Here is a 26686-nt window from a genome sequence, read left to right as displayed (position 1 = left end):
GGTATTTAACTGCATCACAATATCATGTACATTCAGCACACCTGAAGCATAGACAGCATTGTGATGCAGTAAAATGCCTGGGCTTTATTTGTACACGGATGTGAGCAGTCCCTAAAGCCAGCCACGCATATATTATGGGCAGAAGGGCTGTGGAGTCGGAGTCAAGGAGTTGGAGCAATTTTGGATACCGGGAGTTGGTGGGTTCATAAACTGAGGAGTTGGATGTTTTTTACCGACTCCACAGCCCTGAAGTTGGCTGATATGCCTAGCTGATCGACCCCAATTCGGTTAGATTGTGATTGATTCCTACCATAAATGGCAAACTCAGTTTTGATAGACTTCTATCAAGCATCAATCAAACCGTAAACATTGTGCTGCCCGATGCACTGCAATGCTATGTGACTATCTATCCTCTACCGCTGCTGCCCCGTCCCCGCAGCATGGAAATTTTCCAACATGTCCGATGAGACTTACAATGAATAAAATGGATCAACCAGCAACCGATCTGATACTGTGGAGCAACAGATTACTGGCAGATATGATCAATCAGAAAAATTGATGTGCTTAAAGAGTAACTGTCAGGCTGCAAAAGCTAATTTAAACCTCTATTCTCCTGTGTTAAACAGTTTAGAAGGAAGCCAAAAAGGCAATACTGAAGTTAAAAATCTCTCTTACTTTTGATGTGTGCGTTACTTTTGAGCTCTTAAGAGGCCGAGAGGCCGCATACCATACTGCAAAGCATTCTGGGGCTGCTCCTTCCCACCTTGGGTCCTCCCCTCTGCTGCTAGTGAGAAGTTACAGGCTCATGTTACAACAGCGTGTAATGCAGACCAGCTCACAGCACTGAAAAATCACAGGGCAGAGTATACTGCATGAGTCCGCTATTGTTCCCAGCCACATGGCTAATTAATATTCACTGCACAGTAGTGTTGTCTTTTTTCTGAGTCGAATCATCAGGAAGCAGGGAGGACATGACGACACATTTGGCTTCATAGGAGACAGACAAACATGGAACCTGCCATGAGCGGTCAGGAGCATCATTCTCTGCAAATACTATATAAAAATTCTTTAAAATCCAAACGTGGACAGTGAAATGCATATGTAATGTAAGTACAGCCAATCTTTAGCTACTGATATATGTGTTTACTTTCTCTGAGACCTTATACCTAACAGCTCCTCTTTAAGTCCTCCTCCTACAAAGTCACCTGACACCCACAGCCCCAAAATCACATGATGCACATTGTTACCTTCAAATCCAGGTGCAGCACGTACATCTGATGCATGTAGAAGATGCCTTCGCAGATCTGTCGCACAAACACCATGGCGTCCACCTCCATCAGCTGGTAAGCGTCATCGATAATCCTCTCGAACAGCTCCCCTCCCCCCATGCTGCACGATGAGCACAGACGAACCAGAAGCGTTGGATGGAGGGAATGAAAAATAGAAAAAAGTCGCGATCAGTGTTGCTTTTTCGCTAAATTCATTTTTGCTTTGAAAATGCTATTTTTGGTTTTGAGAAAAATTAGCAAAAATATGTAGCATTTTCGCAATATAGTAGAAGGAAACAAATTTTTTTTCCGATGCGAAAGTTCGTGAAAAAACGCAAAAAATTATTTTACCATGAAAATTCGCAAAAAACGTGAAATTGTTTATTTTTAGCACAAACATTTACGAAAAATCACAAACTTATTACAATAAGATTTTTAATGGCATTTTCACTCATAAGTCAAATTTAAAGGGGAACTGAAGAGAGAGGTATATGGAGGCTGCCATGTTTATTTCCTTTTAAAGAGAACCTGTAACCTAAAAACCTCATATAAATAAACATACCAGCCTGTAGGTTTTCATCTCCTGTCCCCCTCTGTCACATTTTCGCTGCTCCCCACCAGGATTCTGGCATAAAAAAAGCAGTTTTATAAACTGTATTTGTAAACAGAAAATATGGCTGCCAAACAGGAAGTTCCTCATAATATTGCATGTACCTGTAAACTGCATTACAGTTTCCATGAACAATTATACTATTGAACAATAAATTCAGCCTTTAGAATTTATTTCATAGTTTAGAAGAAGTTTTACCTTGTAAAGAATGCTGCAATCTTTAGTAGTGATTACTGATAGCAGGTCTGTGTCTGCATTCTGCAATAGTCTATGAGCTACACTTCTCACAATTATCAGCTTTTATCAGCAGATGATACTGAGTTACTGAGAGCAGGGAATGTGTGAGCTCTGCTTTTCACAGTTTTCAGTGTGTGAAAGACTCAAAGAGACTCAGAGAAGGACTATCGGTGTAACCTCCTCCTGTCTGTAAACAATACAGCCACTTCCTCTTTGGGCTGACAAGCCTGACAAAGGAGAGTACATTTGATTTATTACAGCAATGGAGCAACTAAAAAAGGCTGCAGTAAGCCAGAGCACTTTAGAATAGATATAGGAACTTGTAGGATAGTAGAAAAAAGGCTGAACATTTTGTTACAGAGTCTCTTTAAGCAGTACCAGTTGCCTGGCAGCCCTGCTGATCCTGTGTCTCTTGAACCCCTGAACAAGCATGCAACAGATCAGGTGTTTTAAACTTTAAAATCAGATCTGACAAGACTAGCTGCATGCTTGTTTCTGGTTTTATTCAGATACTACTTCAGAGAAATAGACCAGCAGGGCTGCCAGGCAACTGGTATTGATTAAAAGGAAATAAACATGACAGCCTCCATATACCTCTCTCTTCAGTTCCCCTTTAACATTATTTTTGCCCCCCCAAAAAAAAAATTGGCATATCTTCTCATCACTAGTCAGGATAAATATAACATAGCTAAAATATTGCATATAAAAGCCTAAAATTGATATATCATCACTACCGAAATAGGCCACTTCTATCTCCGCCCACTTCCCAGAAAGACAGAAACACATCAGACTCCTCCCACTTTCCTATCCTTGTCAAAGAACCTACTCCGCTTCTAAAATGACATCTGTATAGCGGGATCCTGTCATCTATTACAGCAAACACTATTGTGCTATTTATAGAAGAAACAGTAGTGAAAAGTGTCAGAATCTGATTGATTGCCGAATACTTCTACTTAGGCACCTGTTGGGGTTTCTTTAAATACTCCCTAATTTCGGAAACTGGGGGATAATGATGTAGACGGACAGCGGCACAAGTTCGTAGGAATAGACAAATCACAGGGATTTCTGGCTTGTAGCATACTAACGCGGGGATCTGTGTAATCCTCAGTCAGTCCGGAATGGCATTAGGAAGGGTTAGGTTTTTATTGTTCTCTGTGTCCCCCAAAGGGAGGGGAAGACAGCAGGATCTTCACAGAGTGGAAACACCTATAGCAATGTTATATTTATATATTATATTGCTCACAGATGTTCTAACATGTCTCTCCAAACTAGGTAAACATAGTGTCGTTATTGTAAGTGTATCCGTTATGGTGGCCAATAAACAGTTCACCACTGAGGGGTTTCCCTCTTATGGACCAGAGCAATTTTCGCCTTTGAGCACTCCTCCCATTCATTCGCCAATAACTCTACCACTACATATCACAATGAAACGATCTATACCTTGTTTTTTTTCGCCACCAGTTAGGCTTTCTTTGGGTGGTACTTTTTGCTAAGGATTATTTTATTCGAAAATGCATTTTAATGGGAATAATAAGGAAAAAAATGGGAAAAATCATTATTTCTCAGTTTTCGGTCATTATAGTTTTAAACTAAAACGTGCTACTATGGATAAAACCCACACATTTTATTTGCCCACTTGTCCTGGTTATTACCACATTTAAAGTATGTTCCTAGTACAATGTATGGCGACAATATTTTATTTGGAAATAAAGGTGTATTTTTTCAGTTTTGCGTCCACCACCAATTACAAGCCCATAATTTCAAAAATAACAGTAATATGCCCCCTTGACATACATAATAATAAAAAAAAAGTTCAGTCCTTAAGGTATTTTTTTTAATGCATATACTTTATTTAGGTAACTATGGGAGTGTGTGGGAGGTAAGGGGTTAATTTTAACCTCTTGAGGACTGCAGGGCTAAACCCCCCAAGTGACCAGGCCATTGTTAGTAAAATTGGCCACTGCAGCTTTAAGGCCAAGCTGCAGGGCCGCACAATACAGCACACAAGTGATCCCCCCCCCCCCTTTTCTCCCCACCAAATAGATTCTACGCCGCACTTGTGGCTGTTCTAGCCTGATGCGGCGTAGAATCTACGCCGGCCCGCAATTTCCGCTCCCGACGCGATCGTGCGCACCCGGAGGGGGAGATTAAGCTGTCATATGACAGCCGACATCTCCCCCGAGTGATCAGCAGCCATCGCGTATGGCTGCTGATCACGTGATCACTACGATCGCCGTCCGATCGCAGTGATCAGTTTGACAGCTGCGGCGGCAGGGGGGAAAAGAAGAGAATCCACTCACCTCCCTGCCGTTCCAGCGACGTTCGGCACCCCCCTCCGCTCTGGCCGGCATCTCCGCTCCGTTTGACCTCAGCGCCGGGTCCCGGCTTGATGACGGAACTGATCGTCAGACAGAACGGAGATGCCGGCCGGAGAAGAGGGTCCCGTGCGGCTCATCGCTGGAGCCTGGAAGGTGAGTGAAGGCTGCTGGCAGAAGGGGGAGGCACAGGCCACCATGGGGGGACACCAATCTAGCCAGCCACACACGGGATCCGGCCGCCTGACCCCCCCAAACGTGCCCACCCCCCTCCCGCGCAAAATGCCTGGTTCTTAAGGGGGGGTAGGCGGCCGGTCCCGAAAAGGTTAACTATCTCCCCTCCCTCCCTCCCCACAGCCAGCCAATTGCGGCGATCGGCTGTCATAGGCTTCTGCCTATTAGAGCCGATTGCTCTCTTGTCCCCCAGGGGGACAGCCGTGTCACACGGCTGTCCCCAGTGCAGCGCTGCACTGTGCACAGTGTAAATAGACGGCGATCACGCAAGAGGGGGCGGAGCTCCGCCCTCCGAGCATGAGATGTGCGCGCAGCGTGTGCGCGATCTCATGCAAATTACAGCCCCAGGACTTTTACGCCAATTGGCGTTAGGCGGTCCTGGGGCTGCCGCCGCGGCCACGCCCATCGGCGTGACGCGGGCGGAAAGAGGTTAATGGTATATGTGTATTTTTTTTTTTTTTAAATGTATGCAGGTGTAATTTTACTATTTGGCCACAAGATGTCCTTGCACATTATTTTCCTGAGCGTACCATTAGTACGCGAACAGGAAATCATGCGTGAACGTGTTACTTTGACGGCAGGCATCTCATTCATGCCGGCGATCATTGACAGCAGGGGGACTTTGATCAATGAATGGGAACAGCGTTCCCGTTCATCAATCTCCTCTATAACAGGAGGTGGCAAGGACGCATGCGGGAGTGAGCAAGCGACAGCCATCCACCGCTATAGATGATTATCTACGTCCCTGAGCAGGAACTGAAGTCCTGCAGGATGTAGATAATCTATCTGAAACCCTCATAAGTGGTTAAAGGACAACTGAAATGAGAGGAGTATGCCATATTTATTTCCTTTTAAGCAATACCAGTTGCCTGGCTGTCCTGCTGATCTTCTGCCACTAATACATTTAGCCATAGCCCGTGAACAAGCATGCAGCAGATCAGGTGTTTCTGACATTTTTGTCAGATCTTACAAGATTAGCGGCATGCTGTGTGTGTAAGGGTGGGGGTAATGGGATTTGTTTGCAGGTAGGCCGGGCCAGCAGAATTTTGCTGGGGTTGCTCGAGCCGCTGAACTTACGCCCGAGTCTATGTACACACACTGGGTTAAACTCGACCCTAGGCGGCTATTAATAATTATTTCAGCCGATAATCTAGCGTGTGTACAGGAGCGCCCTGTTGTCACTTAAAAAAAACGATCATACAGAGTCTGTAGTTATGTTGACTGACCCCAGAGTGTACTGTTCTCCTACTCACCTCGCGAGTCAGAAGCTACTCCATCGTGCATGACGCATCGTCCCTCCTCCCCTCCTCATGGCAACAGCCTCTAGGCCATACTTGTAAAACTCCGGTCTGCGGGCCAAATTTGTCCCACAGAGCCATTAAATTCGGCCCTCAAGTAGTTTCCCCACTTTGCATTATGTATGGCCCACTCTAGACCACCAGGGAAGCTATATTGGGGGTGAAGTCCTAGAACACCAAGGAAGCCATATGGGGAAGTAGAGGGAAAGCACTAAACACTAGGGAACTGTATAGAGGTGGGGGGACCACTAGACACCAGAGAACTGAATAAGGGAGGAAGGTCGCCAGTAGACATTGAGGTTGGCCTGTGACTAGGTCCCAGTGTACAATTTCGGCCTGTGAGTCCCAGTGTACAATTTCAGCTCACTTTGTATTTGAGTTTGACACCCCTGATCTAGGCCAACCTTTCTCAACCTTTTTAACCTAAAGGAACCCTGCAAATATTTTTTGGATCTCAAGGAGCCCATTCTATTATTTTGCATGGACTTTAAAAGTAGGTGTGGCTGTTTATTACCACCTATTGCTGCCACCTATTACAGTATCCCTCATTATACTGTCTCCTTATTCTGGTGCTTTGTATTGGTGTGCTCATTATTATTTGACCTCCAATTTAGTGTTTTTTTTCCTCAGTGCCCCCTATTATAATGTGCTCTATCATGCTTTCCTCACGATGGGGAAAATGCCAAGGAACCCCTGCAGAGCACTCAAGGAACCCTGGTTGAGTAAGGCTGCTCTAGGCTAATGATGTGGCTGCCAGGCACTCAGCCCTGAACTATCAACCGAGAGTTGGAGTCGCAATCCCGCCAGGCCACAATACTCATAAGTGTGTACGAGGCTTTAATATCAGTAAGCAAGCTTGCCTGTGTCCCATTATCCCTCTTAACAACCCTGCTCAAATCCCAACTACACAAAACACTATGTGACACTAGCCTCTAGCAGGTCTGTCTATGTACGGAGGTCACATGACCCACAGGGGCAGAGCAGCAGGTAGCGGCACTCACTATTCTAGTAATAAGAAGATTTCTTCAGGGGTCTCTATAGCATCAAACATCTGGATGAGGTTGCGGTGGTCCAACTCGTTCATCACGTTTATCTCGTTTAGAGCCATTTCCTGCAATGGGAGAATAGAAAGGATGAAATGGGAAGGCAAACAGACAATCCACAGACTGCAAAAAAAGAGAGAAGAAACAGGAAAAGGTAAGAGAAGGAGAAGAATGAAGATAAAGACTGGAGAGAGGAAGAAATGATGCAATAATAAGTTTTAACTGATGAGTCTATGGGCCTGATGCACAAATTAGCGGTAAATGCCTCCCTATGGCAATATTACCGGTAATAACACCAGGGAAGCAGCGCACGTTACCCTATTAGCACAACACGCATTACCAGGGCATTGTGTGGTATATGTCAGGTTACCATAGCAACGCCCGTGTTATCCCAGTAATGTGCGTTTTGCTACTAGGGTAACACGCATTGCACCCCTTTGTGCATCAGGCCCTGTGACCTCTAACGCTAAACACGGAACAGCTGATTAATACCAATAAATCTATAAAAAAGGCCACCTATAAGAACAGCGGTTGCAATTTAAAAGTTGGAATACTGTACATGGGTCAACATCAGCTTTATTTGACAATGCCTCCTCCTTAATTAGATATTATTATTTAGTATTTATATAGCGCCAACATCTTCCGCAGCGCTGTACAGAGCATATTGTCTTGTCACTAACTGTCCCTCAGAGGGGCTCACAATCTACTTCCTACCATAGTCATATGTATGTATCGTGTAGTGTATGTATCATAGTCTAGGGCCAATTTTTAGGGGAAGCCAATTAACTTATATGTATGTTTTGGGATATGGGATCCCAGGCTTTCAAGCTGGACACTATTATCTCGCAACCAAGGTCTACCAACACAGGGGCCCCTCAAGGTTGTGTTTTGTCGCCGTTCTTATTCTCCTTATATACCAACAATTGCAGGTTCCCGGGGAGCTCAGTCAAAGTCGTCAAGTTTGCTGATGACTACACCATAGTTGGCCTGATCTCCGGGAATGATGAGCGGGAATACCGAAACCAGGTTGACAAAATTTGCCACTGGTGCAGAGAGAACGGTCTAGTCCTCAACACTACAAAAACAGTTGAGATAATTGTTGACTTTAAAGGACTCCCACACCACCTCCAATCTGCATTGATGGCACAGAAGTGGAAAGCACCCCCTGCGCACGCCTCCTAGGTACTACAATCTCCAAGGACCCAACTTGGAAGGCCTACACGACTTCTACCCAAAGGAAAGCCCAGCAGAGGCTATTTGTCCTATGCCAACAGAAGACGTTTGGGATGGCCTAGGAGCATCTGACAAGCTTCTACATAGCCACAATTGAATCTGTCCTCTGCTCCTCCATCCTGGTCTGGTACGTTGGCTCCTCCACCACCGACAGACACAAACTACAGAGGGTCATAAGATCAGCTGAGAAAATCATTGGGAAACCACTTCCCTCACTAGAGCAACTCTACAGCTCCAGACTACGCTCCAGAGCTCTGAGGATCGGCAATGATCCGTCTCACCCAGAATTCCACTTCTTCAGTCGGCGATTCCGGTCCATCTACACCAGGACCACATGACACAGGAACAGCTTTTTCCCCTCTGCTGTCAAATCTTTGAACTCTATGAACTCTCTTCATCCGCCCTCATACAAGTAGCATTCGATAGCACATGACTGCACTCTGCTCACTTTACATACTGTATGTGAGCTCAAACCCTGTGTTAATGTTTATGATTAAACTGCTGTATTTCTACTCGTATTGTATGTCCTGTTCTATACTAGCCCTGTACATGCGAAACCCAACTCCGGGCACGACCCAGTCGTGCTTAGCGAAATAAAGTGCCCTGGCTGGGATTCAAACCGAGGACCATGTGCTGCAAGGCGAGTGTGCTAACCCCTACACCACCATGATGCCCATAGTGTTCAATTCCTATACCACAGTTCAGCAGAAAGCTATCAAGCAACGATCGAACCGCGAGCCGAGCAACCCTACCACATCCCAATGGGGCTCTAAAGAGGAACTTTAACCAAGGATTGAACTTCATCCCAATCAGTAGCTGATACCACCTTTACCAGGAGAAATCTTTACCTTTTCTCAATTAGATCATCAGGAGGTTGTGTATGACTGATATTGTGGTGAAACCACTCCCACAGTGTGATGTCATGACCATGGTCCTGACAGTTTGCTGTCTGTAATCCTCATTGCATTGTGGGAAATAACAGCTTTTTCCAACTGCCAAGCAAGCAGTGTCTCCCTCTGTGCATAGAACTCTCAGTAATGTAAATTCCATACAGATCACATAGCAGAACTAAAAATGTCACCTCCAGAGATACATTTCAGAATGTAAATCAGGGAGAGGAAAGATTTTTACAATTGGCAAACACTGACTACATATTTTATAAGTGAATATTGTAAGAAATAAGCAATTTTATTCATTATGTTATTTTCACTACAGTTCTTTCTTAAGTACAGACGGATGACATTTTTGAGGATACTCTGAATTGCCCCCATTTACCTTGTCTTTTTCACTGGTGACTTTCAGGACTTTAGCGACAAGCTGCATGCCAGTGGCCTTTTCTGTACAGATGTGAACCTCTCCGAAGCGACCCCTAGGCATAGATTGGAAATTTAGTAAAACCATCTGTTAAAGGATAAGTATACCAGTTCCAACATCTGTGAAAGCTTTACTCACACATAACTTGCAGATCAGGTCTGATCATTGATCTGTGCTGTTCTTCCTGTTCCTGTGATTGCCTCGCCTGTTTCCTGAGCATAGACAGGAACAGGAAGTGATGTGCAGAGAGCGATGATCAGACCTCACTACAGATTACAGAGCTGCACGAACATCTTTCACACATAAATGGAAAGCAGCGGTGGTTTTCAGTGGGAAGCATGGGGCAGTTGGCAGAGTGCTAAGAAGTAAAGCTGGTTTCCAGTGTACACAGTATACAGGACTAGTAAACAAAAGGCCAGAGGCGGAGCAATCAACCACATCGGGACCCTTGGGCCAGAAGGCCCCCTCAACCACAGTATTAGTTCTTTATTGGTCCTGTGCTGGTAATAATCTCTTCTATAGATGCTTTGAATTTTAGTTTTTATTAACAAGCAGCATTAGGTCAACATCATTAACACCAGCTGTTTTATCTTTGAAAACTTTGTACATCATGGTCTGAGTTTAAAAAGCAACCTAGGTTTATACTTAAAGGAGTCATCAAGCAAGACTAACTACCCCCGATCTACTTACCTGGGGCTTCTTCCAGCCCCTTGCAGCTGACATGTCCAACGCAGTATCTCCGCCCTCAGCCGACGGCCTGGGGTTCCCGCACGGTCCAGAGGGCGACCTTGAGATCGTCCTTACTGCGCCTGCATAAATTGCCGCTATCAATCAAGTCCGCGTTGTCCGCAGTGTACTCCGCAGTGCAGTCCAGACAATGTGGACTGCAGGCGCAGTAAAGGACGGCCTGGCGACACATCCTGGGCCCGTGCTTGAGAGCGGACCTGCGGTATGGGACATGTCAGCTGCAAGGGGTTGGAGGAAGCCCCAGGAAAGTAGTTCGGGGGGTAGTTAATCTTGCTTGGGGGGTAGTTAATTTTTCTAGTGTCTTAAGGAAAACATAAGTACATCAGATTATACTTGGATCAGTTTATACATACAGCAGGAGCTGTAAAAAAGCCTTCAGGAAGTGCATCTTAAACTCAGACCACAACATGCAAACTTTTTTGGGGTGAACATACAGTAACTATTTTTTATACTGTAACTATTGTGATTTCCACAACAATGACATTAAATGCCAGTTAGGCCCCGTTTCCACTAGCCGCTATGCGTCTTACAAGACGCACGGTGGCACTTCCTCTTCTGCGAGTACGCAGCTGAATCCCGGGGTTCGCTGCCACTCGCACAAAAACTGACAGCAATTACAAAAAACTGACGGCGGCAGCACTATTCCTTATTTGGCGATTTGCCTGTGGGGAAACTTTGTGGGTTTGGCCTGATTTCTGTGCTAGTGGAAATGGGCCATAAGGGCTTGTTCACACTGCAGGAACTTTTCTGAGCGCTTTGTGATTTTATAAGCTCTTGCTAATGTTATACTATATGTGTGATCCCACTGAAGCGGTGTGATAGTGTAAAAATCTCCCATAGCATTGCATTAGCAAGAGCTTTTCAAAATCATTAGAACTTAAAAGCTCTTGCAGTGTGAATAAGCCCTAACTAAGAAATGGTGAAGACATTGAAAAGCCAAATATCTGAACCTTTTGAAGCGGTTTAAAAATGTGGTAAACAAAAAGAGAAATTATTCATTAAAGCAAAGCAGACCTGAAACGAAAAAAAATAAATATATGATATAATGAATTGTTTGTGTCATATGGATAAAGAATAGAACAAAAGCAGTAAAGAAAAGAAACAGCAAGCAGCCATGACATGTGAATATAGACACGCCATCACTTACTTTCCTGTGCTGCTCTGCATGGTGGGACTCAAGAGCAGTAGTAGCAGGGGCGTAACAATAGACCCTGCAAGGGACGCAGCTACAGGGGGACCAGAAGCTGCAGGGTGCCCTGTGAACGGAAAAGTGTCTTTTCCCTGTCCTGAGAGACTGACAACTAAGGACACGGAGAGAAAACACATTCTGCTCTCTACACAATTGTTCTAATGACTGCATCTGCTCAGCCACTGATAACAAATCATACAAAGTTTTGCAGACAAAGATTTGTAGACAGTCCCTAGTCAATGTGCAGCAGGCTCTTGAGAACAGCGCCCTACCCCAGACTCTCCACCCCCTTCCCTAAGTGCTCTGTACTGCAGTGATGCTGGAGAAGTCTACAGAGCCAGTTCTGCTCCATCAGAGATGGACAGAGTGAGTGTAATAAGCTGAGGCTGTGAGCACACTCATCTGTGAGTTTTCTGTGTGCGTTTTCTGCACACCATTTGTCTGTATGTGTGAAAACATGCACATTTTATCACCAAAGTGAATGAAATTGATAGAGAAATTACTCTCAGTGCTTCACTTCTGTCTGCTTTTATCTGCATAGGAAAGATACAAGTATGCACTAGCCAGTAGAATAACATTGGTTCTCAGTTTACCTGTGCAAAAAGCGAGGGTGCTGGGGGGATGAGGGGGCCCCATCCAAAGTTTTGCAGGGGGGCCCAGTGATTTTTAGTTACGCCCGTGAGTAGGGGGATAGTATGGTGGGAGGAAGGTATTTGTGGCCTCCCTAAGAAAACGTGGAGAAGTTGAACTATTAGAGTGGCAAGTCCCCTGATCAAGTACCAGGAGGTCAAAGTGAGCTGTATGTAAATCACAGATATGAGCGTGCCACAGAGCTGTATGTTACAAATATAATGCTATGATAGATGACTATTACTTTATGCATGGATCACAACCAAACTTGCTGGGGGATGCACAGCAAGTGCTGAGGGACCATATGTGACTCCAGGGCCTAAGGTCACAACAGGTGAGTGAGAGGTCAGATGTATCAACAAACCATGTATAAGATGGTAGAGTGGGCTTTCCCGGATGAAGAGGGGCCCAGAGAAATTTATATGTATTCCCTTAAAAAAGGTGAGTTTTAGGTTCACATTTCAAAGTCTAAATATTGGAGAGTGACGGGACAGATTTTGGGAGAGAGTTCCAAGGGAGGGAAGATCTGCATGAGAAGTTGCTGAGATGCAAACAGAGCTTTGAAGAATTATTTTGTCAAAAACTTTTATGTGTACTAAATCTTCCACTGAGCCCCCAAACTCACTTGTATACCTATTTAAACTCTCACCCGCCAAGAATCTCCTCCATGTTCAGGTCATAGAGATCCGTGACGTTTCCAGGCTTGAGGGACACAAATCGATGTGGAAATGGTGCCAGGGGAGGGGGGCAGTCATCTGTAGACAAATGAGAAGAAGTATGAAACTTCAGCACCTGTGAAAGACACAGAGACAATATGGCCACCCATAGATGCACAGTGGTACATAGAGACAACATGGCCACCCATAGATGCACAGTGGTACATAGAGACAACATGGCCGCCCATAGGTGCACAGTGGTACACAGAGACAACATGGCCGCCCATAGGTGCACAGTGGTACATAGAGACAACATGGGCGCCTATAGGTGTACAGTGGTACACAGAGACAACATGGGCGCCTATAGGTGTACAGTGGTACACAGAGACAACATGGCCACCCATAGATGCACAGTGGTACATAGAGACAACATGGGCGCCTATAGGTGTACAGTGGTACATAGAGACAACATGGCCGCCCATAGGTGCACAGTGGTACACAGAGACAACATGGCCGCCCATAGGTGCACAGTGGTACACAGAGACAACATGGCCGCCCATAGGTGCACAGTGGTACACAGAGACAACATGGCCGCCCATAGGTGCACAGTGGTACACAGAGACAATATGGCCACCCATAGATGCACAGTGGTACACAGAGACAACATGGCCGCCCATAGGTGCACAGTGGTACACAGAGACAACATGGCCGCCCATAGGTGCACAGTGGTACATAGAGACAACATGGGCGCCCATAGGTGTACAGTGGTACACAGAGACAACATGGCCGCCCATAGGTGCACAGTGGTACACAGAGACAAAATGGCCGCCCATAGGTGCACAGTGGTACACAGAGACAACATGGCCACCCATAGGTGCACAATGGTGCACGGAGACAATATGGCCACCCATAGATGCACAGTGGTACATAGAGACAACATAGGCGCCCATAGGTGCACAGTGGTACACAGAGACAACATGGCCGCCCATAGGTGCACAGTGGTGCACGGAGACAACATGGGCACCCATAGGTGCACAGTGGTACACAGAGACAACATGGCCGCCCATAGGTGCACAGTGGTACATAGAGACAACATGGGCACCCATAGATGCACAGTGGTACACAGAGACAACATGGCCGCCCATAGGTGCACAGTGGTGCACGGAGACAACATGGCCACCCGTAGGTGCACAGTGGTACACAGAGACAACATGGGCACCCATAGGTGCACAGTGGTACACAGAGACAACATGGCCACCCATAGATGCACAGTGGTACATAGAGACAACATGGGCGCCTATAGGTGTACAGTGGTACACAGAGACAACATGGGCGCCTATAGGTGTACAGTGGTACACAGAGACAACATGGCCGCCCATAGGTGCACAGTGGTACATAGAGACAACATGGCCGCCCATAGGTGCACAGTGGTACACAGAGACAACATGGGCACCCATAGGTGCACAGTGGTACACAGAGACAACATGGCCGCCCATAGGTGCACAGTGGTGCACAGAGACAACATGGCCACCCGTAGGTGCACAGTGGTACACAGAGACAACATGGCCGCCCATAGGTGCACAGTGGTACACAGAGACAACATGGCCGCCCATAGGTGCACAGTGGTACACAGAGACAACATGGGCACCCATAGGTGCACAGTGGTACACAGAGACAACATGGCCGCCCATAGGTGCACAGTGGTACACAGAGACAACATGGCCGCCCATAGGTGCACAGTGGTACACAGAGACAACATGGGCACCCATAGGTGCACAGTGGTACACAAAGACAACATGGCCGCCCATAGGTGCACAGTGGTACACAGAGACAACATGGCCGCCCATAGGTGCACAGTGGTACACAGAGACAACATGGCCGCCCATAGGTGCACAGTGGTACACAGAGACAACATGGCCGCCCATAGGTGCACAGTGGTACACAGAGACAACATGGCCGCCCATAGGTGCACAGTGGTACACAGAGACAACATGGCCGCCCATAGGTGCACAGTGGTACACAGAGACAACATGGCCGCCCATAGGTGCACAGTGGTACACAGAGACAACATGGCCGCCCATAGGTGCACAGTGGTACACAGAGACAACATGGCCGCCCATAGGTGCACAGCAATACCAAATTCTAACCATTTCTGTGGCAGGTCTTGTGGGAATGAGCATGATTATGGACTTACTAGTTCCATCAAAGGCTCATCTGGGTGGGATGTACAACACATTGCAATTGCATAATAAAATTCACCCATACCGTAAATCATCAGGGTAATAGCGTTCAGTAGCGGTCCAAAGCGTAGGCAATAGTTAATGCATTGATGGAAAATGTTTAGAATGTCGATCAGGTTTTTCTTAATGGAGTTGTGTTTCCCCTGCGGACATTTTCCCTCATTTCCTGTTTTGGACCCAGACAGAAAGTTATGTAAATTAAAAATCTGTAAGACTGCCTCTTAAACCAGAGATAGGATCAATGGTGGCCATACACTTGCAGATGGCTAGGCAATGTACACAAAAGGGGGTTTGTGGTGTCCTAAGGAGATCAGCCAAACTTCCAGAGGAGACACAAAGAACAGAGAGGCACCAGAAGCCCCTAATGGTGTAGTATGTCAAAGTGAGACTCCACAAAATATTCTTATATGAATATACTCACAAGGGTGGGTTGCAACCACAGTGTAAAAGCAGGTGTTGAAACCCTGTCCTTACTCAGGTTCTTGGATCCTCTCCTGTGGATCGCACTCCAGAAAAACAGGGGTTGCACCTGACAGCCCCTCACATGGGGGGGGGGGGGGGGGGGCTGTGTGAACTGTACTGGGTACAGAAGGAGGAGCTCCAGAGTAGAATAAGTGACAATAATAGATAATTAAATGGCTTACCTCAAAGAGAAGAAGGGGTAAAAGCTATTCATTGGAAAAAACTTAAAGGGAACCTTAACTGAACGGGGGGTAAAGAGTTTTACTTACCTGGGGCTATTACCAGCCCCCTGCAGCAGTGCTGTGCCCTCGGCGCCGCTCTGGAATCCTCTGGTCCCCCGCTGTCACTTAGTTTCGCGTTGCCGCATATCTAAGCGTGCGGAATGCGGTAACGCATATTTTTGTACGTGTTGCAGTCCGTAATAGCGCTAATTGCATTGGTGAATACGTCCAATAATACGCATGGCGGCCGGCGACTGGTGAGTCGTCAAAAACGAAACTAAGTGACAGCGGGGGACCAGAGGATTCCAGAGCGGCGCCGAGGGCACAGGACTGCTGCAGGGGGCTGGTAATAGCCCCAGGTAAGTAAAACTCTTTACCCCCCGTTCAGTTAAGGTTCCCTTTAAGACCAGACACTTGAATGATGATATTGCGTTTCACAGAACACAGTTTGCTTCTTCAGATCAAATAGTGTCTTATTCAGTGTAGTACAAGCAGATCCTGTCTTGTACTCCACGGAATAAGACACTTCGTGCTCCTGGCTTGTATGGCACAGAATAAGACATTTTTTTGTTATTTGATCTGAAGAAGTGGACCGTGTTCCATGCAAGGCGCTATCATTCAATTATCTATTATTGTCATACTACTCTGGAGTGCCCCCCCCCAATCAGAACCTTCAGAACTTCAGAACTCTTTTGGTATGCTATATGTAGATGTCACAGCTCCAGTCCTGTACTAGCTAACTACCTAGAGCAGCTTTTGGTACACTATGGTTCTGTTGCTTAAAAACTGTAATGCCTAAAAAAGCCCCGACCTGGCTAATCCATTGACATCAATACAGATGCTAGTGATCTGGACCGACTTACCTATAATATGAAAGACATCTTCTCCAATGATGACCACGGGGCTCTGCAGCTCAAAGACCCCTGGGGTGTTTGGCGTCCCACATCTGACCCCAGGACTTGGCATTGTCACAGCCACTGTCCCGGAATCCAGTGATGCTCTGTCGGTCCCTGTCACCCCCTCTTTCTTGAGGATCTCCAGTTTCAAGTTCGTCTTGGGATGGTGGACATCGCCCGGAGGAGGCTTGTCTTTGAGAGAGGGAAGGCTGTTTCGACTGTTTTTACGACTTGACCTAACACAATAGAATACAGCAGAGTATCAACATCCAGTTACTAGTGTCATGTTATTCCAATGCCAACTTATTACAAGCACTTAGTACCCCATGAGCCAAACTGTGACTTAAATTCCAGGTTCAGCCTCATGTTCTTTTTAAGAAAGCTTTAGCTAGTAGGATAGCATTAATTAACACTGCACAAAGTAGTATGCATCGCATTATAATAAACACAATTAAAGTACCTGGATGGCTGGGTCCTGTAGCCCCTTGCTGTCATCACAGTTCAAGTTCTGAGACACACAGATCTGATCACCTGCTCCCAACCCAACCACCCTTTCTCTGCTGAGAGATTAACTCTTTGTGGGCAGCACTGCAGTTATAGATTCTTCCTGGTCATTGTGTAATAAACCATTTAACTCCCCACCACCAACTGGCCAATAACGACTGCCTCGACCGACAATCAGGCATATGTACGGCAGCTGGCGACCCTAACCTGTGACAAATCTGCTGGGTGGATCTACTCACCCCCAGCAATGCTGATCGCCTGCCAATCCCATTGTTTGCTCCGCTCCCCTGTCTGCTGCATGAAGCATGCACCGCTCATTGTGTCCCGTTTCCCCCCTCCCCCGGCATAGCAATATTAGCTACAAAGCTTGCATGCGTGTATACAGCCCGGCCCAGCGATGTCAGGTCCTGATCCCCGACGGGTGACATAAGTTGTCAATGTGTATGTGGCCTAAGAAACATCTATTTTGAATGCTTGTTTAGGGTCTATGGCTAAGAATATTAGAGGCAGAGAATCAGCCGGTCAAGCAGGCAATGTGCATTATTTAAACGGTACTAAATATGGCAGCCTCCATATACTTCTCGCTTCAGGTTCCCTTGAAGTGACAGGTACATGGAGGCTGCCATATTTATTTCCTTTTAAGCAATACCAATTGCTTGTCAGTCCTGCTGATCTCTTTGGCTGCAGTAGTGTCTGAATCACACACCTGAAACAAGCATGCAGCTAATACAGTACTTGTTCAGGGTCTATGGCTAAAAGTATTAGAGGCAGAGGATCAGCAGCACAGCCAGACAACTGGTATTGCTTTAAAGGGGTTCAGGGGTTTAGCTGTAATGTTCCGCGCCGTCCTCCTACGTTCATCCGTTCTCTGCCGCCGGTCCCAGTATAATTAGCCCTCTAGCGCGACTGCAGCTGCGCGCATGCTCGCTCGTCTTATTAGACGGATAATTGACTGGTGCTGGTGGCGGGGAATCCATACCTCCCAACTTTTTGAGATGAGAAAGAGGGACACTTAAGCCATGCCCCTGCCACACCTCCAACCACGCCCCCGACACACCCCTAGTCATGCATACCATAAAGAGTTCATAAAAAAAATGTTTTATAATTCAAACCACACTGGTCCTGTCTGTCCTGGTTCATTTCCCTTCACTGTAACATTTTAAAATTAGTAATATATCAATTTAAAGGATGGGAATAAAGTTTAGAGTCAATCAAACACATTGTTTGAAATACATATACATATATTTACATAGAAAGAGGGACAAAGTCCTGAAAGAGGGACAAATGAGGAGGAAAGAGGGACAGGGCTCCCAAAGAGGGACAGTTGGGAGCTGTGGGGGAATGGAGGATCGTAGGAGGACGGCGCGGGACATGACAGCTACAGGGGGCCGATAGAAGCCCCAGGTAAGTGTCAGTTTGTTTGGTTTTTTTACATTCCACAGAACCCCTTTAAAGGAAATAAATATGGCAGCCTACATGTACCTCTTGTTAGGGATGTCTTTTAACTGCTAACGGCAGAGCTCCCTGAGCTGGTCAGGAGCCGATTTCATTGGCCTGGATTTACATCACAGGAGCCAGGGCCGGTTCAAGTAACAGTTGGGCCCTAGGGCAAAATTAGCCTGGGGGCCCCCCAACAGACACCCCCCGACCAAAAAGCATCACTAGAGGCCCTTTGTTGCAGCCAAACTTCCCTTCTGGGCCCCTGAGCTGGCTGCTGACCCTCCCCCAATCACCTCCCAACTTAAAGAGAATCTGTATTGTTAAAATCGCACAAAAGTAAACATACCAGTGTGTTAGGGGACATCTCCTATTCCCCTCTGTCACAATTTCACCGCTCCCGGACCCCGCCGCATTAAAAGTGGTTAAAAACAGTTTTAAAAAGTTTGTTTATAAACAAACAAAATGGCCACCAAAACAGGAAGTAGGTTGATGTACAGCATGTCCACACATAGAAAATACATCCATACACAAGCAGGCTGTATACAGCCTTCCTTTTGAATCTCAAGAGATCATTTGTGTGTTTCTTTCCCCCCTGAGGGGGGAGTGCATAGCAGAACCACAACACTGAAGAACTTGGCAGCCTTCCAGACACAGGCTGACAAGTCTGACAGGGGAAAGATACATTGATTTATTACAGAGACTGTGATACTACAAAGTGCTGCAGTAAGCCAGAACACATTAGAATAGCTTTTGGAACTTGTAGGATGATAAAAAACAGGATGCAATTTTTGTTACGGAGTCTCTTTAACAGACACTGCAGAGACCCTGGGGAGCAACAGTTAACATGCGGAGGGATAACTTGGGGGCCCCTACAGGCTCTGGGGCCCTGGGGCAGTTGCCTATTTTTTTCTATGGTAGCTCCGGCCCTGACAGGAGCCTATAGGCACAGATGTCCTGGCACCTTAGACTTTGCCCTCCATGAACCTACAAACCCCACCAAACTGCACAGCAATTGTGCTGGCTGGCCCAGCTGTCACCTCTCCCTTACTTCCCCTGCCCATCATAGGTAGCTACAGGTGCCCCTTAGTATTAGGTAGCCAAATGTAACCTCAATATTAAGTAGCTAGAGGTGCCCCTGACTGAAGGGAGATCTCTTGAGAAGGGTGAGTAACCTCTCATTTACAATCTCATCAGGACTCTGCATAGGGAGGGAGGGAGGCACTTAGGGAGGGCAGTGAGCAGCCTTTCCACCTTCAGGCGCCTGTAGGTACGTGCCTACAGTGCCTTATGGTAAATCCGGCCCTGCCCTGTCATCAATGTGAGCCAATCGGATAGGCTTACATTCATCACAGGGTCCTGAAATCGGCTCCTGACTGGCTCACAGAGCTCTGCCGTCATAGAGACGTTTGTATGCGCCTGATTCTGACACCAGCGGTCTCTGGTCCGTAAGGGGCCAGAGACTGCTGGCACTGAAGGGGTTAAGCAATTCGCGAGTATCAAGTCCTTGCCACACTCAGGGACCAGAGACAGCTGGCACTGAAGGGGTTAAGCAATTAGCGAGTGTCAAGTCCTTGCCACACTCCGTTATGCTCTCCCTGTAGATTAGTTGGCATCCCTCCTACCAGGTGCCAGCCTGCTGTAAGGACATTACATTCCGAGCACCTTTGAGGGACACTTGGTGACATTAATTGCTCAATGTACTAAATAAAGTGCAGTGGGAAATGTGTCGCTGCTATAAATACATAGTAACAATAATCATTCAAATGTATTGCTCATTTGCTCTGTGTTGTCCTCCTGGCTAGTTAAAGTGATTGCTTCCTTCTGAGGGTTATTTCCGACTACTAAAACTATGAACCCAGAACCCAGAAATTATGAACCCTGAGCATGCCCCCACCACTCCCCTAGCCACGCATACCATAAAGATTTCATAAGAAAAATATGCTGTTTTATAACTCAAACCACAGTGGTCCTTCCTATCCTGGCTCATATCCCTTTATATTAACATTAGAAAATAAGAAATATAACTGGGAATAAAGTTTAGAGTCAATTAAACACATTTTCAGTACAGAAGTACATATATTTACATAGAAAGAGGGACAAAGTCCTGAAAGAGGGACAAATGAGGAACAGAGGAACAGGGCTCCCAAAGAGGGACTGTCCCTCCAAAAGAGGGACAGTTGGGAGCTATACTGGGGTGTTGTAGTAATTAAGTGCCAATTATGATTTAACAGCAAACGCTTTGCTTTCACTCGCTGCCAAAACGGTACATTGCTCAGGTGCTTCACAGGCAGCCGAAAATGTTACTGAAGACCAGGCCCGGATTTACATCACAGGAGCCTATAGGCACAGATGTCCTTGTACCTTAGACTTCCCCCCTCCAGGAACCTACAAACCCCAACTGAACTGTACAGTACTGCAAGTGTGCTGGCTGGCCGAGCTGTCACTTCTCCTTTACTAGAGTGACCAGATTTTTGTTGGTTCAACCTGGGGGGGGGGGGGCATGCCAAAAAATGGGGGGCTGCGCCAAGAAATGGGCGTGGTCATGACATTGTATGGGCGGATCTAGCATAATGATGTAGCAGCGAGGCATAAGAAAGCAGTGTTTACGCCATGGAGGATTCGCATCATGGGTGTGCAGAAACTGTGTGATGCTATTTAATAGTATACCGTAACCACAAAGCACCAAACATAGCCAACTATGCCCATTATATAATAAATGCAGCAACAGTTACCCCAGAAACCAGAAAATAAATGCAATGTGGGCAACATGTCAGCACAAAATAAACGCAATGTGGGCAACATGTCAGCACAAAATAAACGCAATGTGTGAAACATTTCAGCACAAAATAAACGCAATGTGGGCAACATGTCAGCAGGGCCGGGCCGAGGCATAGGCTGGAGAGGCTCCAGCCTCAGGGCGCAGTGTAGGAGGGGACACAGAATTCATTCAGCTGTCATTCCTAATTGTGTTTGAAGCAGAAAGAAATAAGAAAAAGGGGACACATGGCAGTGAATGCAAGCCAGATAACTAGATATTAAGGTGTTGGGGAGGTTGTGGGCCCTGTGGCGCCTCTTAGTCTAATTGTAATCAGTGTGTGACGGCTGGGGTGGGAGGGATGGAGGGGCACACTTTGGTGTCTCAGCCTTGGGTGCTGGAGGACCTTGTCCCGGCTCTGCATGTCAGCACAAAATAAACGCAATGAGCAACATGTCAGCACAAAATAAACGCAATGTTGGCAACATTTCACCTGGACAAAAAAGCATTTACTCACCTGACTGAAGTCTCCTCTCGCTCCTGGCCGGCCTCTGGCGCGCTGCTTCTGGGACCATCTTGCTCCTCCTGCAGCACATATCCCGCGCTGACAGGCAGAGCAGGGCTACGGCAAGATGGTGCCCGAAGCCCTGTACTGGAGACACAAATTGTCTCCAGTACAGGGCTTCGGCAGCCATCTTCCCGTAGCCCTGCTCGCCTGCCGGGAACGGAAGACTATGCAGGCTGGAGCGGGGCTGCGGGCAATGAACTGGCACGGCGTCTATAGACGCCGCAGCCAGTTCATACAGATACGGTAGCAAGAGTCCCGTGGCCAGGACGTCCTGCTGCTAAAAGCGGGATGTTTCCCGGGACCTCATGCAGCCTGGGACAGCGGCGCGCCCCCCCGAAGGCGGAACACGTTCCGGGTAAAGCAGGACGTATGGTCACCGTACCTTTACTCCCCCCAGTCTGTCATAGCTACAGGTGTCCCTTAGCATTAGGTAGCCAGAGGTACCCTCAGGCCGGGTTTCACACTGAATATTGGCGGTAGCTGTGCGGCCCAGGGGCCGCATCCCACCATCAAAAACGGGGCTTCGGGGATTCCCGCATTAGAACATGGTAATCCCCTTCTGGTACCAAGCCAAGTAGGAAGTGATGCTCACTTCCTGTTGTCAAATTGATGACGTGCCTGGAAGCGAATTGCAAAATACACGTTCATGCATGCGCTACAACTGTAGTGGTCCATTTAAAAACACGCGTGCCGCCATAGACTTACATGACTTCCAGGTCACCGCAGGAGCCGCATGGTAACATAGGTGTGTGCGCTCACGTTAGATAGGGTACTTCCAACACAACGCACCGCACCACAGGCAATGTAAGCTCCCCCCTAGACTTTCATTGCCCTAGCGGTAGGCTGTGGAAAAATGCTGCATCACACCACGCCAGTGTGAAAAGGCCCTCAGTATTAAGTAGCTAGTGGCACTATGGGAGGGGAGTGAGCCGCCTTTCCATCATCAGGCGCCTGTAGGCACATGCCTATAGTGCCTTATGGAAAATCTGGCCCTGCTGACGACATTCAGGCAGGGGTCACACTTGTGTATTTTCATGTGCGTTTTTCGCACAGAAAAACGCATTTAAACTGACAGCTCATGTTAATCCATGGGCTAGTTCACACTTGAATTTGTTTTTCACATGCAGAAAAAACCTGACAACCTGCAATATACGGCCTCATTAAAATTAGGCAAAGCAGAGGGCTATGCATTCAGAACGCAACGCGCGCGATCACACACCATCTGTGTAACCGCGCATTGCTGATCCCATTCATTACAGTAAATGGGATCCGCGCTGTGTTTTGGCGGAAATGCGTGCAGCAGTGAATGTAGTCTGAACATCAGAAGTGCAATCTAAGCACTTGCTGTTCTTGCGTGTCACACACCATACCTGCTGCTGAAATGCGCATAGTATAGTGTAAACAAGGCCTAATTCTGCACATTGTGAGCATTTTGCCTAGTCATTTCATTAACTGTATGCAGAAAACCGCATGCGTTTCTTTCACAGCAAACGCAGATGGTGCGCAGAAAAGGAGTGTAGAAAACTGAAAAGGTGGACATACATCCATCCGTTTTGCGGGCCTGATCAACCATCTGATTTGATCATTTTATTGAATCAGATAAAAATGGGTGCCGCAGCAAGCATGCCCTATCGACGATTCCACAATGTATCTATTGCGCATGCTGGAACATCTCAGGCCGACGTGTTTGATGGAGTGCATGGAAGTAACGGAGTGCGATATCACAACAACCAAGACAAACCCCCGGCTGCTGGCCCCCCAACTGTTAATGTGCTCCTCAGTTCCTGTGCATTCAAATCTCACCTGTCCAGCTGCCGTCAGTGTCCAGTTGCTTCCCCATTTGCAACCCATGTGGCTGCCACATAAACCATGTGATGCTTGTGTGACATCACAAATGTGCCACGTGCTACACGCGACAGTCACTAGGGATACGAATAGGGAAGCAGAAGTAGATAGACACTCACAACAGCTGGAACAGGTAAGACTTGAATGCAAAGGAACTGGGGGACACATGAACATTTAGGCCTCTTACGCAGTAAGACGTTGCGTCTGATGAGACGTTAAGGTTGCATAACGTGCCCCTAACACAACGCATGTTAGTTTTGAAGTTGGACGTTATATTGAACTGCCTTATGCGTCTCTTGGAGCGTCGTTTTCGGTGCATACTGATAGAGGGAAAACGGCGCATGCGTCACATTTAAAAAAAAAAAATCAAAAACATTACTGAGCATGTGCAAACAGTCCAACGTAGTTAATAACGCATATAACGCACAGCACGCAACACTTTCTAAATATTGCTACACGTTACACACAACGCAACGTGTGCACTGTGAATGTTGCACAGACTTACTATTGCTGTGCGTTAGTCTGCATTATTCCTTTTTATAACGTGCGACTTTAACGTCGCACTGTGAAAGCAGCCTTAACATAAGATTTGGAGGGACAGTGGCAGAGGCACCGTCACAAGGCTGATTCCCGATAAAATTAATGCTGAAATTGATCGTTAATTGGTCTGCAGTGTTTTGCCGCGTACAGGAAAATGAGCACTGCCGCACTCATACTACCAGCCAATGAGCTGTTCAGGAACTACTGCTTTTTGCGCTCGTAGACGTTACATTTTTGCTTCCAAAGAGGGACTGTCCCTCCAAAAGAGGGACAGTTGGGAGCTGTGGGGGAATGGGTGTTTGGAGGAGGACGGCGTGGGACATGACAGCTACAGGGGGCCGATAGAATCCCCAGGTAAGTGTCCGTTTGTTTTGTTTTTTTTACATTCCACAGAACCCCTTTAAAGGAAATAAATATGGCAGCCTACATGTACCTCTTGTTAGGGATGTCTTTTAATTGCTAACGGCAGAGCTCCCTGAGCTGGTCAGGAGCCGATTTCATTGGCTCCTGACCCTGTCTGACTGTCATCAATGTGAACCAATCTGATAGGCTTACATTCATCACAGGGTCAGGAGCCAATGAAATCGGCTCCTGACTGGCTCACAGAGCTCTGCCGTCATAGAGACGTTTGTATGCGCCGGATTCTGACACCAGTGGTCTATAAACCATAAGGCCTGGAACCCACTGAAAACCGCAAACGCAAAACGCAACCGCTAGCGTTTTGTCTGAGCGGTTTGCAAGCGGATTCATGCGCGTTTTGGGTTGTGTTTTGCAACATTGTATTTTTTTCCCCAGCGGGTGCCTAGCGTTTTGCGTTTTGCGTTTTTATCCTGATTGGTCCTGTGAATTATTTTTCATTTTGTTACAGTGTGCTGAACCGCAAAACGCTAGCAAAACCGCTCAGTTTAGGTTTTGCTGAGCGTTTCCGCTAGCGGTTCAATACTTTACATTGAAGCGCTAACGCTCCCAAAATGCTGCACGTCCTGCGTTTGCGTTTCTGAGAAACGCAAACGCTCCTGTGGAAGTTGCCCCATCCATTAACATTAGCCCAGCGTTTTGGCAAACTGCTAGCGTATCGCAGTGCTGCCAAAACGCTGCCAAAAGCGCTCCTGTGGGTTCCAGCCCTAAGGGGCCGGAGACTACTGGCACTGAAGGGGTTAAGCAATTAGCTAATGTCAAGTCCTTGCCACACTCAGGGACCAGAGACGGCTGGCACTGAAGGGGTTAAGCAATTAGCGAGTGTCAAGTCCTTGCCACACTCCGTTATGCTCTCCCTGTAGATTAGTTGGCATCCCTCCTACCAGGTGCCAGCCTGCTGTAAGGACATTACATTCCGAGCACCTTTGAGGGACACTTGGTGACATTAATTGCTCAATGTACTAAATAAAGTGCAGTGGGAAATGTGTCGCTGCTATAAATACATAGTAACAATAATCATTCAAATGTATTGCTCATTTGCTCTGTGTTGTCCTCCTGGCTAGTTAAAGTGATTGCTTCCTTCTGAGGGTTATTTCCGACTACTAAAACTATGATCCCAGAAAGAGGCCACCTCGGTCTATAAACTCACTATCTTACTGGCTGGGGCATACCGCCCAACTGTTTGAGATGAGAAAGAGAGACACTTAAGCCACACCCCTGATCACACCCCAGCACACCCCTAGCCACGCATATCATAAGGATTTCTTAAGAAAAATATGTTGTTTTATAACTCAAACCACAGTGGTCCTTCCTATCCTGGCTCATATCCCTTTATATTAACATTAGAAAATAAGAAATATATCTGGGAATAAAGTTTAGAGTCAATTAAACACATTTTCAGTACAGAAATACATATATTTACATAGAAAGAGGGACAAAGTCCTGAAAGAGGGACAAATGAGGGAGAAAGAGGAACAGGGCTCCCAAAGAGGGACTGTCCCTCCAAAAGAGGGACAGTTGGGAGCTATACTGGGGTGTTGTAGTAATTAAGTGCCAATTATGATTTAACAGCAAACGCTTTGCTTTCACTCGCTGCCAAAACGGTACATTGCTCAGGTGCTTCACAGGCAGCCGAAAATGTTACTGAAGACCAGGCCCGGATTTACATCACAGGAGCCTATAGGCACAGATGTCCTTGTACCTTAGACTTCCCCCCTCCAGGAACCTACAAACCCCAACTGAACTGTACAGTACTGCAAGTGTGCTGGCTGGCCGAGCTGTCACTTCTCCTTTACTAGAGTGACCAGATTTTTGTTGGTTCAACCTGGGGGGGGGGGGGTTGCAGGCCAAAAAATGGGGGGCTGCGCCAAAAAAATGGGCGTGGTCATGACATTGTATGGGCGGAGCTAGCATAATGATGTAGCAGCGAGGCATAAGAAAGCAGTGTTTACGCCATGGAGGATTCGCATCATGGGTGTGCAGGAACTGTGTGATGCTATTTAATAGTATACCGTAACCACAAA

The 26686-nt window shown here is 46.8% G+C and overlaps 1 protein-coding gene across 1 annotated transcript in view; it reads right to left on the bottom strand.

Annotated features, from left to right (window-relative positions):
- The window catches only part of MYLK2 (myosin light chain kinase 2), a 139660-nt gene that overhangs the window by 24789 nt on the left and 88185 nt on the right, over positions 1-26686 (bottom strand). The window contains exons 5-9 of the mRNA XM_068262018.1: positions 16561-16829; positions 12768-12873; positions 9514-9607; positions 6964-7073; positions 1248-1389 (exon numbers count right to left, since the gene is read on the bottom strand). Coding sequence (XP_068118119.1) covers positions 1248-1389; positions 6964-7073; positions 9514-9607; positions 12768-12873; positions 16561-16829 — 721 coding nt within the window. The remainder of the gene's footprint in view (positions 1-1247; positions 1390-6963; positions 7074-9513; positions 9608-12767; positions 12874-16560; positions 16830-26686) is intronic.

The sequence above is a fragment of the Hyperolius riggenbachi genome, chromosome 12 (assembly GCF_040937935.1).
Source record: "Hyperolius riggenbachi isolate aHypRig1 chromosome 12, aHypRig1.pri, whole genome shotgun sequence".
Classification (NCBI taxonomy): domain Eukaryota; kingdom Metazoa; phylum Chordata; class Amphibia; order Anura; family Hyperoliidae; genus Hyperolius; species Hyperolius riggenbachi.
Note: the sequence above shows the minus strand (reverse complement) of the source record. Positions and strands in the feature narration are given on the sequence as shown.